At 38.3% G+C, this 17,078-nt stretch overlaps 1 protein-coding gene across 3 annotated transcripts in view; it reads left to right on the top strand.

The window, feature by feature from the left end:
* Positions 1-408: 408 nt before the first annotated feature.
* nectin3b (nectin cell adhesion molecule 3b) overlaps positions 409-17,078 on the top strand; it is an 89,509-nt gene continuing 72,839 nt past the window's right edge. The window contains exon 1 of one of the 3 annotated variants that reach the window (XM_053478441.1): positions 409-633. In XM_053478441.1, the coding sequence (XP_053334416.1) occupies positions 534-633 (100 nt within the window). In that variant the 5' untranslated portion in view covers positions 409-533. The remainder of the gene's footprint in view (positions 634-17,078) is intronic. The other 2 variants (XM_053478440.1, XM_053478438.1) reach the window with 2 other exon arrangements.

Raw genomic sequence — 17,078 nt, 5'->3', positions numbered from 1 at the left:
GACGATGCTGCCTACTGTTACAGTGAGGATTGTCTGTGTCACGCTTACAGTATGATATGATTTTGCCAAGATTCTGTCATTGAATTTCTCCAATGACAGAAACTTTAAAATCGCCCTGGATAAGAGAATCTGCCAAATACATAAATGTAAATGTTCAAGTTGATGATGATGCTGGCTACTGTTACATTTGGTGAGGAACACCTGTGACACGCTCACAATATGACAAAACACTTCATGTTATGCTAGATAATCTCAATAAGATTTAGAAAAAAACAAAAACAAAAAAAGATAGATTTGCAGGAACCTGAGGGATATTTTGTGTGTATGTGTGTGTATTGAGCATCCAGAAGCAGGCGCTGTACTGCTCCCTCTCCAGCTCGGACACCCCCGGTCCTCCGGCTCAGTGGTACAGTCCAGGCTCTGCCTCTCTCCCTGTGGAGTTGTTGCTGAGGAGCTTTCAGACTTTAGGGCAGAGAAAAAGAGAGAGCTCGAGAGAGAGAGATAGAGAGAAAGAGAGTGAAGCGGGCGGTGACATGGCGCTTGGAATGACTGCCCGTTATCTCAGGAATAACGTTAACCCGAATCAACCGGGCACGAATTTTACCCTTCTGATTCTTCTCGGCGTCGCATGCGGTAAGTGTTTTATTTTATTTTTTTATGATGGTGTAACTCCATTTTACACAAAAGTGGCTGTTTGACAAAGTATACCCAATGCACACAACTCACTCGGCTGTGTTAACTAGATTATTGCACAATAAACTAGCACACAGTGTTTTATGTCGTTCTCTGTAATCACTGTTTTGTTGGACACAGGAGTGGATTCGTGTCCCGCGTTTGGGGCGCGCGCATGATGTCCAGCCATGTGGACATATCGGGGGAAAAGTTGACGGCGTGGATATACTCCTGTCCAAACTTAGTTTCCACAAACCGAATAGTTAGTCCTGCGTGTTTTCTTTTTTTTTTTTGGTCCTTTTTAAAAGTTTTTTTTCCTCCGTTAATTCGCGGCACGAGCCCTGGTGTGTGTGTCGTGCAGAGGAATCTCGCGCGTTGATTGTGTGACCTCCGGCTGCCATGGCGACGGATCTGAACCCTGAACCGCAGACGAGCTCGCGAGCTTCACCAGCACTGTGAGAGGGTGGCGGTCGAGCCGCACATCTGACCTGCTGCTGCACGGAGCTCTGAAACGACGCCAGATTTCTGGAAACTAATGAACAAAGGTTTCTACTTCACATCTGCTCTCGGGTCTCGCATTCCTACTTGCACGTGCAATTCCAATTCGAGTTGTATTTCCCCTGACATGTTCGTCCACACTAGCGTTTAGACCTGTTACAGAACTTATGTCTTATTCAGACAGGATTAGTTTTGGGATAATGAAATTGTTGCCTGAGTATCTGTGTTTTTTTGTTGTTTTTTTGCCCTGATCAAGTCCTTCATGTAAGTTTAGTTGTTGTAAGTAGCAGCTGGAGACCAAAATGCCTCAATTCATTACAGCAGGTATATTTAGTTTAGTTTTGTTGCATTGAGTCAGTCTTATGAACCTCCAGCTTTTCAGGTAGGGGCTGTGGAGGTCTATGGTGACCATTGTATTTATTACTATTTTTAGGACCATGTAATCATCTCCAGGCAACATTAACACGTGCATTCACACGCTACAGGCAATTTGGGAATGCCACATAGCCTAATCTGTATGTCTTTGGACTATGTGAGGAAACCCACAGATCACAGGGTAAACATGGAACTTCCATGCGCACAGACCCCGAGGCAGGAAACAAACCTGAACCCTGGAGGTGCAAGGCTAACCTCTAAGCCACCATGCCGCCGTTATGAACTTACAGTGTGATGTTTTGGCACAGTGTAGGGAAAAAAAATCGGGATATTAATAATCGTGATACTTACCGAATTGTAAGGCTGATTGAATCAGCAGCTGCTGTAGATATCGTGATGATATCGTATCAGGTGCTCCCAGGTGATTCCAAAAAATCTTAATTATTTAATCTTCTCAGTAAATCACAGCGGAAAATGACTTTTTATCTAATTTAACAAGGGAGTAATCTGCAGAATACTCGATTAAACTAAAATAATCATTAGCTGCAGCCCTAAAATCAACCCCACATAAGATATGTCTCAGGAGAATTTACATTGACTGTATAGATTGTGTTATATCCTGCGGCAAAAAAGTCTTAATTATAAAGACACTTCAGAAAGCACTTAATCGTTTGTCTTCCATTGAAACTGAAATGAGGGTCAAACACAACGATGTTTAAAAAGATGCGTCAGAGAAACGATGTTTTGTGGATTTTACAGAGGTTATTTAGTTCCAAGCCCAGGTAGAGGCTACATGCAGGATAATGTGACCTACTAATGATCACATTTTAATGGCCACACCCCACTCAATAAGCATTTATGAGAAAAAATAATAATAATTAGTCTTAGTTTTTAAGTACATTTTTAAAAATGTGCATGCATTTATTGCAAAGAGACTTATTGAAGAAATTATGTATCTGTCTGAATGAATGAGTTATAATTACTACACATGACCTGCAGCATTACTTTATACACACACACATTTGGGAATATAATTCCTCCCAAATGGTTCTAAACATAGAAAAAAGAAATACGATTATATTATACAGGATTTTTAAATTTTTTTTATTTTATTTTATTTTTTAAGTTGAGTAATCTTATGAAAGAGTAAGTGATTATCTTTAGTTTCTGTAATTTATTTGTAACTTATGCCTTTTTTGTTAACAGTGATGTGTAGAATTAGGTTACATAGCTCTGTAAATACGATGGATTGGAGTAACTTGATAGATCAGACAGCACCGGTCACGCCTGCTGTCTAAGCTGAGAGAAATGTCAAACAGCACAATTTTACATTATTGATGATATATAAATAATAATTTATTCAAGGAAGCATGGAATCTGTTGCCTTCAGCCATTCCCTGTTTTATTTTTCTCTGTGCATTTCATATTTACACTTGATGACCTTTTTAAAAAAAAATGTCCAAAAAGTTTTTATAAATAAATAAGTCAGCACAGCTTTAACATCTGGAAAAATGTCTTGAAAGTGTCTAGAACCTTAATTTTGGAGAAGCAGATTTCACATACAGTGATGTTATTTAACTCGGGTCTATTTTGTGGCAAAGTGTAATTAAAGTACCGTAATGCTATTTGGTTCCTGGTGTAGGGGGCATTACTACAGTATAACTGTTTCACTCAACTGTAACCAGCATCATAAAATGTCAATTTTATTCTAAAAGAGCACGACGTTCACCTTTATGGTAAGTTTCATTCATTCTTACCGATGAGAATTAGAATTACTTAGACAAATATCCAGATGTGTATTGGATTTCAGTACAATCAGAGTTTTAAACTCACAGATCAAAAACAATAGTTTATCTATTTTTACGCTTTAGGCCTGCATCATAGTTGGTCATTAACTCCACATTCCTTTTTTAAATAACAAACAGACTTGGCGTTGACTCGAGTGTTGCTTAAGTGGATTCTGAGTCATACAGTTCTCTTTTAAAAACTACCCCCCAAAATGTTTTATTGCTTAGAATTATATGATTTTTCCACACACACACACACACACACACACACACACACACACACACACACACACACACACACACACAGAGGACTTCCCACCTGTCACCAAACACGGGCAGCCCGAGTTGCTTTCTTTAGTGACCGGAGGAGTAATGCGTCACTCTGGGGCTTGTTTCCAGCTGTTGGGTTTGTATAAACACACCAGTGCCTTCTGTCAGGCTGAGCAGTTTGTTCAGTTTTCCCACCTGATATTTACCCCTGAATTCCACCATTGTCCATGCTGGTTTATTGGACTCAAACAGTGTCACCTCTGTGTGTGGCCACCTGGCTGTTTAAACATTTGTCCACGGATTTGGGATGTTTGCATGCCACGCTTGCCTTTTCCTTAGTTAAAGTGTACTCTGACACTGATTGTGCAGGTATTGTGGTCTGTATGTGGATTTTATGGTTTAATGAGCAGTGACCTTTGTCTTAATGTTTTCTATGTTCAGATTGTCAGGGACATAATAAATGATTTGATGTGGAAAACATGTCTCTTGTTAAATTATAGCCCAAAATGTAAACATTTAGGGGCCAGGCATTTATAGAAAGCAGTGTCTTTAGCAGTTTTTTTTTTGTGTATGAGATAAAGCAGACTTACTGGGGTTATTGTTTTACATGGAGATTTTTTAATCGGCAAAAAAGTTATGTCTTTTCCTTTCCTTTTTGTTTGATTATAGAGACATAGAGTATTTATTTATCTACACACGTATTTATAAATTTTAGGAACTTGACCCATCTCTTTCCTTTAAGCGCATTAACATGATGCTATTTTTACGGTAAGCATTTGTTGAAAAATGTTATCCCCTTGTCCATGCCTGTCTCTTAAGGAAAAGCATAAAATCTTCATGCTCAAAGGTCAGGATAATCCCAGAACACACGTCTCTGTCAGCATGACCCCGGGTCCGAAAGGGTCGGCCGCTGTGGCTGCCTCCTGCAGGTGTCCCCTCACAGATCTGGTCATTAGCTGCTCTGGCATGAATGATGGCAGCAGGGGAAAGAGCAACAGGGCGGGGGAGCATTGAAACCACAAACCTCAGCGTCTTCCTGTTGGTCTATTTCGCTGCACACAATCTCCTCCTCAGACCTAAAGTATGTACACTCCTTATTTTATAGCGCCAGTTAGGCCTCTGGGGTAGTTGTCATATTCCGGAAATGACCGATGTCTCATCTCAGGTCATCTCTCGAGTATTGAGTTAATTTTGGCCTGAAGCTGGCCTGTGCATTACTAATGGATCAGATGTGATAAGTCTAATCCACTGCTTTATTTGTCATCTGTGCCATGAATGGTTGCGACATTGTTCCACTGGTACATTGGCTTGGTTGGAATATAAATGTATTATATTATGTAATGTGTATTGAGCATTTGAAAATGTTAATAATAATAATATTTAATAATAATAAGAGAAAAATTCATAATATCCCCAACACATTATTATTCTTATAAAAAATATCTTTGTCTCAGTCTTTTATTTGCTTTAAAGAAAGAGATATTTTTACAACGTCGAAATCAGGTCTGTCCCCAGCTGAAACAGAGCTGCTCAAGCTGAGCTTTTTTTAATTAAGGGCAGCCCACAATCCATATATAGTTTGTTTTATAGTTGGGTGGATGTAGCCAGTCAGTGGTTTTGCTTCAGTTGCAATTCACTAGACAGGCAGCAGAGGGCTCTAACAATGACGAGCTGCCGCTTTAAACAGCTACTGCAGTTATTATGCAATTATTCAAGTTGTGGACTGAGGCATTAACTTCTGATGAAGAATCAGACATTGGTATTATGTTGAAAAATGTAAATAACATAAAATCTTCACTGATGCGTACAGTACAGCAAGCTGCAGAATTATTGGCACCTGGTTAAGATGGCTTAGGACGAAATACCTGTGGTTAATTATCTTAGTCGGGCTTTGTCAATAAAAAAAATATTTGATTAATTAAAGAAAAGATTTCTAAGCCAATAACTATTAAAAAAAAAAAATTTAATACCAGAGCGTCAAATTTATTGGCACCTCTAGAAATCTTACTAAGGCATTGCAAATATATATATATATATATATATATATATATATATATATATATATATATATTTTTTTTTTTTTTAAACCCTGAACGCCTAATATAACAGTGTTCATAATCAATCTTCCATGAGACAAATGCTTAATTTGAGCATATGTACATATGCTGTATATATTTTTTTAATTTAAATGTTGGTGGTCAGTTTCACTTTGGTTAAAGATATCTTTTATTACCTACGTTGCTTTTCAGCTATACGCTAGAGTAGTGCAGTGGGGATGTCTCTCGCTTCATCTTTACATAAAGGGAATGATGCAGCAGTTTAGTCCTTTAGCCCGTCCAGCTGTCTCACCTCTACATCTGTACAGTCTGTTCAAACAGATTAGCTTCTTGACGGTCATCTCCTATAATTGAGATCACTGACTATATCTGTGCTAGCAATAACACGAAACCCTGTCATGATTTCTCACAGAAATCATGGCAATACAGGTCCGACCAACATACTGTACTGTGTGAGCATGCTCGTCTGAGTGTTTGGGATGTCTTCTGTGTTTCTGATCCACTGGGGTTTAAACATTAGGTGTCTTGCAGGGCTAATTCTCTTGGTCATCGTCAGGAGTTGCATTAATAGAGACTTCTTTTTTTTTTTTTTTTTTCATCATGTACTGAATTTTAAAGGCTTTGAGAAATTGTGAAGGCCATCAGTCATTGTGACTGACACAGAATGAGGCATTCAATCTTAGTGTGTATGGGGGTTTGTTTTTCTCTCTGAAAATAGAACAAAAGCGTCCTAGCAGTAGCTTTAAAAGCACAGACTTTCTCTGCATGCACTCATTAAGCACCAGTGGCATAACTGCACACTTTGCTGTTTACACATGTGGTAGCATATATAGTGTAGTACTGTTTCAGTGTGCAACGGCACGCAATCACTGCAGCACAAATCATTGATGCAAACATCTGGATGTGAGTTTCCACTCATTTTCCATCAATGTGCTCACGAGTACGAATTGAGGAAAGAAGTTCTGTGCTATTTCCGAGGATCAGAATGAGCAGATTAAGAGGTGCCACGTACATCTGTAGTGTTTTAGATTCTGACTGCTCAAAGCCACCAGCAGTAAACATGTGAACCCTGGGGTCTGGATTGACTTGATATGAATAGACAGATTAAACAAATGTAGTTTAACAACCTTAGAAATGCCAGCAGTGAGTGCGGGACTAGCTCCCCCAACTACACCGCTGTTTCTCCTCCACATAATTGAGATTTTTATTATAGTATTAAAATGCCACATCTTCCATGTTTCCATCTTGCCCTGATTCTCATCAGTAGAGCTGTATGATTGAACTGATTATGCAATTTAATATGTAATTATTTATAATTTGTTGATTCAATTAATTAAATCAGTTCTTAATTAAAAATCTATTCACACTTTTTTTTTTTTTAAATCAGTCTCTGTAGGAAATGCATCTTCAACATTTTGTGTGAGTTTTGCTTTTTCTTTGATTTTAAATTCATGAGCGGTTTATGCAATAACACCACCTACTGGACTGGATTCTGATGCAAAGGATTAGAAGGGAAAAAAAATACAATTGCTCTGTAAGATATGGCATTTAATAGATGAACAAGACAGGTTGTACAGCATTTAAATGTATTTTAGGTATGGGAATCTCCAGTCGCCTACCTCCTGTAGGATTATATAGAAACTGATGTTTTACTTTCTCAAATGTCTCCAGAGTCTCAAAACTGAACTTGACAATAAGTGCGCAGATGCAAGCACATGGACAAATGCAGCTTCTGACATGGACACGCAGAGACTGGTTTAAGCGTCTGTAATTTTAGCCTAATGCAGAGTTTGGAGAGAATGACTGATCGCTCGCACGTTGATTTTTGATAATGTAACACCATAAAAATGTGTCTTTGTTGCACTCAGTGGAAGCTTGTGTAGTCGGCCCAGAATCGGTTATCTTTGAAGCTAGTGGCTTCCTTAGGCCACTGGGAGCTGTATCTCAGTGCCAGTTCCATGCCTGGATACATTGGGGTTGTATTTCACCTGCACCAAATTAAATATGCGCACCAGATGATCACCTGTGGCGTCCCTTAATGGGAGCAGTCAAACTAAGAGAGTAAAAAAAAACATGAACGGTATCGCTCCTGCATTCCAGTATCAAATCAGTGTTCATAATGGCAGTGTTATTGAGACCTCTTAATTGTGAATTTTTACAACCCTATTGGATGATAATTTTCTGCACTGCGACCTGGTCATTATTATTACCATGGAACAGAACGAGCATCACCAGTAGCTTAGAACCACAGATAAATTCCAGCACAGGAGCCGGAGATCAGCTTCATCATTCAGCTCTGTGGGTCCCATTTAACCTTCATGCTTCCTGTCTTTTCTGCTCTTTGTTTCGTTTTATTTTCAGTATAAATGGATGTAGCCTTTATCGCCTTTTGTCACTGGGTCAGTATTGGCTCGGTGGTAAAAGCGCGGTGTTGGTGACCATGGGTTTGTGATTTCAAATCCAAAAAAGACCCTGAGCCTGATCAGCCCCGTGTTTGCGGTCTGTTGTGAATTCTACTCGTCGGGTAAAAGAATCTGGCAGATGAATAAAAGTCTTCATTTGTTCAGTTCCCTCTGTTTCCTTTCGGTTTAATAATCCTGAACTCTTTCCATATGACAGATCTTCATTGCTTTTTATAGACATCATGCGATGCTCTGACATTTTGAAAACACATATCAGAAGTTCGACTTAAACCGAGCCCTCTCAGAAGACTCGTTCAACGTCTGTAACTTTTAAGGTCATGAACTTTGTATAATAGTGAATGGACGATTGTAGCACGTTCTCATTGCTTGTTCCCTTTCTTGTTGTCTGTGCATCAATCTTTGGTTCCGTTCTTCATCACTTCTCTCTTTCTTTTTCTCAGATCAATAAAAGCATTAAAAGGTTACACTGGGTCGAGACATCAGCAGAGCTTGCTAACTCAATCCTTCAGCACTTTTCTTGCTCCTCCTGCGCTTGGATCCGCGCAGCTTGGCCTGCCGTAGCTGTGGCCATTAGGAGCACTTTCCCAGGCTTCCAGTATGTTCGTGATGTTGTCATTAGTGCAATGTATAGTCTGGTTTGGAAAGGCAGAAGCATATTAAATAGGCATTAGATCTTTCTCGGTACAAACCAATACTCAGCAGTCTTAAACAAACTAATGCACAGCAGTCAGACGGGATCCGGCGACGAGAAAAGGAAACATTATTTCATTATTTATGACTAAGCCAGACTGTTCACAAAGGGAAAATGGAGTTGGATCAGGAATGTTTTGCGGATGTTTTGTTCCCGGGTTGCTCGATCTGATATGTTTCCAATCGGTCAGGGATTGTATGAATAATAGATGACCTCTTTTAATATACTGCCTTTCAAATGGCTATCCAAGAACTTGGTAGGAACATTACAGACTCTCTAGCAGAATTTCCATCTTTCTTTTTATTAATCAACCATGACTCGGTGAACATCTTGCAGTTCCTGTGTACCGAAGGGTTAAATGAAGACCAGCCAAAAATAGGATCTGTATTTAAAGTCGATCCGTGCTTGTGGATCCTCGGTTTTGGAGTTGTTTGAATTCAGTAAGTCACTGTACCATAGACGGTCTGTAATTAAAACCATCTGGGTAGTGGCCAATTATTTCAGGATACTGTAAATCTTTTGCTCGTGTGCATGTGCGCGTGTGTTTGTGTGTGTTTGCCCTACGGCCTTCACTTTGTAGCCACTTTTTATTATCTTTCCTAATCTATATTCCAACACTGCCTCATTGGAAATGAGTTTGCTTATGAATTGATGAAACCATTATAAAGAGAAAAATATTTCTTTTTGCCAGATTACTCTGCTGTAGTTCTAATTTCTTCTGGTGTCCTGTACAAGCTGTAACTGTAACAAATTCACAAACAGTTCTAACTACTTGAGTACCACACATACTGCAAAAACTAGGATGGAAAATTTGGCACATTTTTCTTATCCGGAAGTTGAACAAGCTAACAATCAGTAATTGATTAAGTAATTATTAATGGTAACAAAAAAGACATATTTATTGCTGCACAATCCCAAAAGATTAGGAAATTAATATATTTATGAAAGCCAAACAGTTTAAACATACTGAATATTAAATTATCAGTAATGACTGCTGGTGAAATGGACTATAGTTGACCCCGTGATCTCGCCCCCCTGGTGGTTTGGCACGCATGTGACTCGTGGGTTGATTGCAAAATACAGTTTTACTGCCACTGTATGACGTTATTTATTTGGACTATTACGTATTTAGGTATTCTTAAGCAAAATATAAGCTATGGAGTATAACAATGTGGTTACCAAAGTTTTCGAGATTAGCTCTGTTAACAAGAAAGGAACCTTCTACATACTTTCATTCCATACTTTATTTATGTACCTTTACACACCACCACCTTTAAAACAGTCCCCTTGTACAGCAAAACAGTTCTCCCAGAATTATTGCCACTTCTGAAAAATGTCCTGGAAGTCTTTTTTCTGAAGTGTGTCATGCACCTTCGTGCTGGATTTCCACAACAGTGTCAAAACAGTGACGTGAACTGGATCCTAATCTTCAGAAAGAGGTTGCAGGAGCCTTATCTGGCGAGTATGGTGAATACGAAAGTGAGATCATGATGTTTGCTGCGGGAAACTCACATGTGAGGAGAGCTCGATGCATTGTTTTTGTGGAGCATACACTTTTTTGTGCGTCACAGATCCAATTGCGATCGCCATAGATGCCTCTCTCAGATGCCTTAAAACCTGGCAGTAGAATTTGCTATTGACGGCCCCATCATACTGTTGCATCGCCGTAAACTTGCTGAATCATGTCAGGTGTCTTTGTGGCAGATTTGCCCAATTTTGCACTGAATTTCAAGTTCGCTCTTTGTTCTAACGTGCAATTCAGGATGAAATTGTGGAATTGTGGCATGTGGTCAGAATAGCACTAGCAGCACAGCTCCTGATGTACACACAACGATGTCTTTTGGCACACCGACTTATGAAGGTCGGTGCTCCCTGTGACTCTGCATCCTTGTGCTGCCATCTGTTGGTGTGTTACAAAACTAATCTGAAACTATTTGATACCACCTTGTAATGTCCTAAACAAACATTTATTGAATGATGCGTTTTTAATTGGTTAAATTCTTAAAGGCAATTCATCGGTTAATAATTTGTCGTTAACATTCCTAATAAAAATTAGGTAAAGTAATTGAGGGCTAAGCAAATTTATTCTGTGTGTGTGGTGCAAAATATTATTAACACCAAGAGTGTACTCTTTGTGTTGTGGTGAAGAATTGCTTTTGGACCCTGCATAGGACGCTACAAGTTTACAAATATAGCTACATAGCACTAATGATGGAATAATTAGAACAAAAGTAAAGGAATAAATAAAAAACTGTAACGCTTGTTCTGCGGCTTGGCCCTGAGCTATCCCCCGTGTGCACAAGAATACAGCAAACAAAAACAACTTTCAAAGCTTAAAACAAACAGCCAAACACAATAGCCCTCAGTCTTGTCTCGTCTCGTCTAGGAGGTTTGCCATAGGTGTTTTTGGGAAAGAGCTGTCTGACTCCAGACAATGTTCATTTCAACTTTGTGCATTACCACAGAGTTTAAAAGAACATGTGCTGGATCGAGTTTCTATCCACAACAAAAAAACAAGACGAGGATCTGAGCACAAAACAAGTGTTTATGTCTGCTACACAAAAGGCTTTGTGATGAACAAAAGCAGGCGAGTTTTTCTGTGTTGCATGTTTCCATGGAATCTTGCGTCGTGACACGGCCTGATGCAAGACGGACTGGTCAGACATGGAGTTTAGAGGTTTGGCATCCGTTCCTCGTTGTATGGGACTGGTCTAACACGCCAGTTGGGGGGAAGCTTGAAGGAGTATAATAGTGTTGGTGATGATTTAAAGACGAGCTGAAATCAAAACTCACTCGGCATTCAAATTACCATGTACATCACCAAGGACCTGATGTGGCTGTGTGCAACTTGTGGGATAAAAGGTTCAGAGCTTTTCTTTATCTTTAGTTTATTTGCTTAGAATCAAACATCAGGGGTTTCTAGAAACCTCCTAGAAATCAGTCCTTTTGGCCTCAAATTGCCATTTCTCTCAAATACACTACAGTTCTGTGTAAAAGCCTTGAACTCCCCTTATTTATTCATATTACATCAAATTACGGTATGTAGATTAAGTTAAAGCAGAATGAACAAATGTTTTACTGTGACAAACATGGAACATTGTTTGTGGAACAACCATGGAAAATCCTTCAGGAAGCCTGGAGAACTATTCCTCAAGACTGCAATAAAGGTACAAGAAATTAAAATAAAAAAATAAATAACCATTTGAAGTGCATATCATTTTAATAAAAATGTCCAATCTTGCTATAGATAAAATATATATATATATTTTTTTACCTTAACACGGAATTTAACCCCACAGACTAAATGTAGAGAATATGCCTCTATTTAACTTTTAATGTCTATGAAAAAGCTGGCCAGGCCTAAGCTAGATAGCTGCTGCTCCAAAATGTGTTCCTGCACTTCAATCACACTGGGGTAAAAACAGTACATTCTGAGTTCTGTCTTCCACAGTAGAACGCACCACGCTAAAACACTTGACGTTAGTTACAGTATACGCGTATCATGTTAGCAAAGTTGACTAAAACACTTTTTGTTAGCTATTGATTTGAAGTTATCAGAATTTCTATCATTATTACTATCAGTATTAAAGGAAAGACGCCACAGAGGCAGTATTCGAACGTGTCAGAAGAAAGGTGGTGAATCAGAACTGAATGCTTGGGGCTGAGCAGCCGTCTCTCTGAGGGTGGGAGGCATGCCTTCTGTCATTGCAGTCCTTGACATATTTACCTTTTGTTTGTTCCTTCTTCCTTTACTGTGGTGGTGGACGTGGATGCAGACTGGAGGTGTCATTGGGATAATATCCGTACAGCACATAACTCTGTAGGACAAAGTAAACCCCTTAAACCCTGTCTGTTTTTTCACCCAGGAGTGTAGTTTAGTTTAATGACTGTCCTAATAGTCCAGTGATGTATTGTTTCCTGTCCTGAAGTCTGACTGTCTCAGACAGACCTTTTATCAAGAAACCCAGTTTTGCAAAATCAATGTAGTATAGATCCAGTTCAATGCTTCTGTCAGGTTCTCAGTGCTACACTAGGGCCAAGCTATAACGGTTAAATTCACATGCTACTGTATAATAACTGCTGGAGATCTGGCCTACTGTAAACATAAGACTAGGGATGCTAATGATTATTTATTAATCAATTAATCTCCAGTCACAAGTTAGCCAATTAAAAATTTACTAACCTATGATGTTTGTTTTGGATGATAATGTGCCACAGCTCACATACTGTATGTATTCATTTATGCACCACAAGCGAGTTTAGTTTCAGTTAAATGTGAAAGGAAAAAGGTATTGATGTCTAGAACAGAAACGGACACTCAGACTTTATCTTGTCATGCTGTGCAAAGTTGAGCGAGCAGTGTTGCCAGATTGGCCAGCTTTCCAGGAACTACTTAAAATTTTTATTTTTTTTATTATCTTTAGCTGGAAAAATGATTGTTGTGGCTAGTAATAAATATTAGGTTAATGTAGCTGCAAAGCCTTTGTGCATAAATAGTTATACTGCTGAAATTATTTGATATTATTATTATTATTATTATTATTATTATTAATGGATTGGGTGGGTTGACCATCTGCCTGGCCATTGTCATTTACATTGTGATCTGGCAGCCTTGAAGCACAGCGAGAATTTAATGACAGAAAATAGATTTTATGCATGTGCAAAAATGCCCAAAATATAAAATGGTCAAAATAAATAATGCCATACAGTGTGGCAGTGAATCTGTATTTCACACTGTGGTGTGTTAGACCTTGCAATTAACTATGCGTGCCAAACTGTGTGGGTAAGGGGGCAGTCTGTATAGGTCATGGATCAAATACAGTCTGTTACACTACTGACCTTTATTTATTTATTTATTTATTTATTTAATTAATTTTAATTTTGTTTTTATTAAAAAAAAATAATAATTTTTCATGTTTAAAGATGCACCTTGTTCCCCTTAATAATTAATTAGTAATCAATTATTTATAATGTGTTCATGTACCAGTTAAGAAAAATGTGTCAAATTTGCAACTCTACATAAGAATAATGCAAAAGCTATCGGTGCTGCTTTAACCAACACTTTGGAGCATAAAACTGATTTATAGACCAGAAAATAGTGTAATTATCTGTCTGTCGTGCACGTTCTCTTCACATCTCATCAGCAGCCTCTCTGCTCGGTTGTGATGAAAGGCTTGGCAGTGAGAGTGGGACATAAAGAGGATGGTTTGAATTTGTTACTGCATGACATAATGATTGTAACTCTAATATTTAGAACAGATTTAGAAACTGTTTAGTTTATGTTTCCTGCTTTATTTGTTGCCATAGAGTCTGTTCACTACAGATCTTGTTTTCTCAGACAACATTGTCTTCTAATTACCTCCCTGTCCTGTTCAGTTGCACAGTCCTCTTCAAGCTAAATATCCTATTCTGTAAGACTTGGTCATCATTTTTTTGGTAGTTTTTTCTCCCCTCTCGGGTTCGGCGCATACTGTACTGTCCCAGTTCTCAAAGCTGTCCCTGCATTGTGTAGCAGTTTAAAATATTTCTGTGTTGAAAGACTTGAGCGCTCACAAAGAACTCTCCGTGAGTTCATGTGCATTTTTTTCCACTCTTGTTTTTTTAATGAGGTTTCTGTGAAGTTTGTGTGTGTAAGGGATGACTGATGTGTTGAAAGATAGCATTCGATCATAATAAACAGTAAATGTGCATATTGGCATATGGTTTAAATTAAATAGCTAGTACTTTTTTTTTTTTTTTTTTTTTTACTTAAAATAATGTTTCATTCTAGCCGATCATTGATTTTAATTGATTGATTGGAATAGAGACCAAAAGAAGCCACACTCGCATGGTAGCAGGCTGTCTCACAATGATGTGTACATTCCTGTACGATTGCTTACCCCTTCTTTCGTATCATTTTCATCTTATCAGCTTTCAAGCTTTTTTAAGTCATAAGTTGAATTCCTGAAAGTTATCATATGACCTATTCGCCGATGATGTCACTAACGCTGCTGTAGTAACGGTTTCAACTTAGGAAGTCGAATTTTATGTGGCGCACGAAGATGGACCATTCCAGTGCTGTTACAGGAAATATTGGAACTCTGTTCAATTAATCAAATCACAGGTCTGGAGATAAGCTATAGAGAATAGAGCTGTGCGATTAGGAATTGATTTATGCAGTTTAATCTTTTACTTTTTTCTCAGAATTGATTCACACTTTTACAAAGGTTAAATTGTCTAAAATGTACACATTTTTAAAAAAGATATGCTTCAGCTTTTCCAGAAAATACAAATGTTTTTTAATGTCTTTAATCGATTAAACAAATCAAATCAGATAGTCAAGCTACCTAATAATGAACGATATGAGCTCCTTAAACAAATTAACTTTAAAGACATTTGCTATTTGACTACATTTATGAGATAATGTGTGTGTGAGAAAACTGTGATCAGTTTAGTAATGTTGGCTGTTTGGTGGACCAATAATAAATCCAATTAAAATTGTCTGTTTTTCCACCTCCTGGTTAGTTTTTATCTTACTGTAAGCAGTTACTGAGCAGAGAGGACTCTTGCTGCCCCCAGCAGTGTGTCTTCATGTTGGGGTATTAATTATTTACTGTGGTTAACCAGAGGTGTTAGACTAATTACTCCCCTGTTTAGCGCCGTCTCGATCAGCCTTATTTGTCGTTTAGACGCGTTGGACTGTCCAACACTTCGGTAGAACTTTACAGAGCATCGTTCCTCGCAGGCTTTATCGATTAAGCAAGATAAACGATTGTGTGCCGCGTACCATATTTTCCAGACTCTGAGACATGCCCTGAAAATCAATACTGTAACACACTTTATTTTTTTCCCCCCAATGACTGTATTGTCTTTACAGCAATTCACTGCACATATTACCCGTTTCATTTCACGATGCACTTAAAAGACTGCCGATGGTTTTATATTGGAAAAGCTCTCATGATCATAACGTCTATGAGTCATCTAAATATTCTTTCCCTCCAAAGCGGACTAACTACAACCAAATGGATTTTGAAAGGAATTTGTTATTGTGCTAAAGATTATGTTTTAGAATGATTAGGTGAACCATTAAGGTGTTTTATAGAAAGTACATGGTTTTGAACAGTTTGTATTTTGCACAGATGTGGCTAAAGAATACTAACCACGCACCATATACTATACTGTACATGTGCACTAAAGCTTTTTTTTTTCCCCTCTATTTTAGCTTTGCTTTTATTAGATGAGCTCTTAATGATTTTTATTCATATTAAAGCAGCATTAAGTTAGTCTGTCGTGGTTTATACTAATGTCAGGGTATTGTTTTATTTATTTATTTATTTATTTATTTATTTAGCCCCCTTACCCAGGTCAGACGTATCTATATATTGTGCACTAATGTAGGAAAATCATCAGTGAAAGTGTGCTGTGGTGATACAGGATTACATGCATGTTAAACACACCTCCTTACTTAAAATCACCATACTATCAAAAGAGCTGTGAATGAGAGGTAGACTGGCGACTTCATACCATGATTGGGCATTTTCGATTTGATTTCATTTAATAGCACATTTAATGTCTGATTTGTCCCGAACAATAATTTTTAGCGAGTTTCAAAGCATTAAAAACTCTCCAGTCCGGTAGGTGGCAGGATTACAGCAACCACACAGAAGATAAAAGCAGCACCCTGGTCCAGGTAGGGTTAAGGGCCATGCTCAGGGGCTCAACAGTGGCAGCTTGGTAATGTTGATGAGGCTTGAACCCTCAACTTTCTCATCAGTAACCCTGAGTGTTAATCGTTTGAGCCGCCAGTTATATTTATTTGATAATAATTTGTTATATTTAAAATGGAGGGTCATAAACATACTGAATGACTAGGACCTGTATGCACGCGTGTGTGTATATATGTATGTGTGTGTGTGTATATATACACACATACATACATACATACATACATACATACATGAATAAAGTTTTCCTCATTTTGCACGTGCTCAGTAACATTGATGCTGGTTGCCGTGCGAGAGGATCAGCACTTTATTGGTGTCTTTCATTCAGTGTCATTGAAATACAGTGGGAAGGTTTTTCACTGGCTGTAATTATGAGGGATGCTGTGCCTCTTGTGGTAAATGTCTGTCACTTTTCATTTGAAAGCCGCCTCATAGCTTCACAGCGATGACGGATAACTCGACTTTATTCAGCGTTATTATAAAGCCTTTCTCTACTGGTGAAACTGAGAGATTTCACCTGTAAAGCTGGCAAGATTGATGGAATTCATTTAGCGGACAGATAGAACAGTTTAAATCTGCATAGACTCGCGTTGCAGCGCGTG

The sequence above is a fragment of the Clarias gariepinus genome, chromosome 19, assembly GCF_024256425.1.
Source record: "Clarias gariepinus isolate MV-2021 ecotype Netherlands chromosome 19, CGAR_prim_01v2, whole genome shotgun sequence".
In the NCBI taxonomy this organism is placed as follows: domain Eukaryota; kingdom Metazoa; phylum Chordata; class Actinopteri; order Siluriformes; family Clariidae; genus Clarias; species Clarias gariepinus.
Note: the sequence above shows the minus strand (reverse complement) of the source record. Positions and strands in the feature narration are given on the sequence as shown.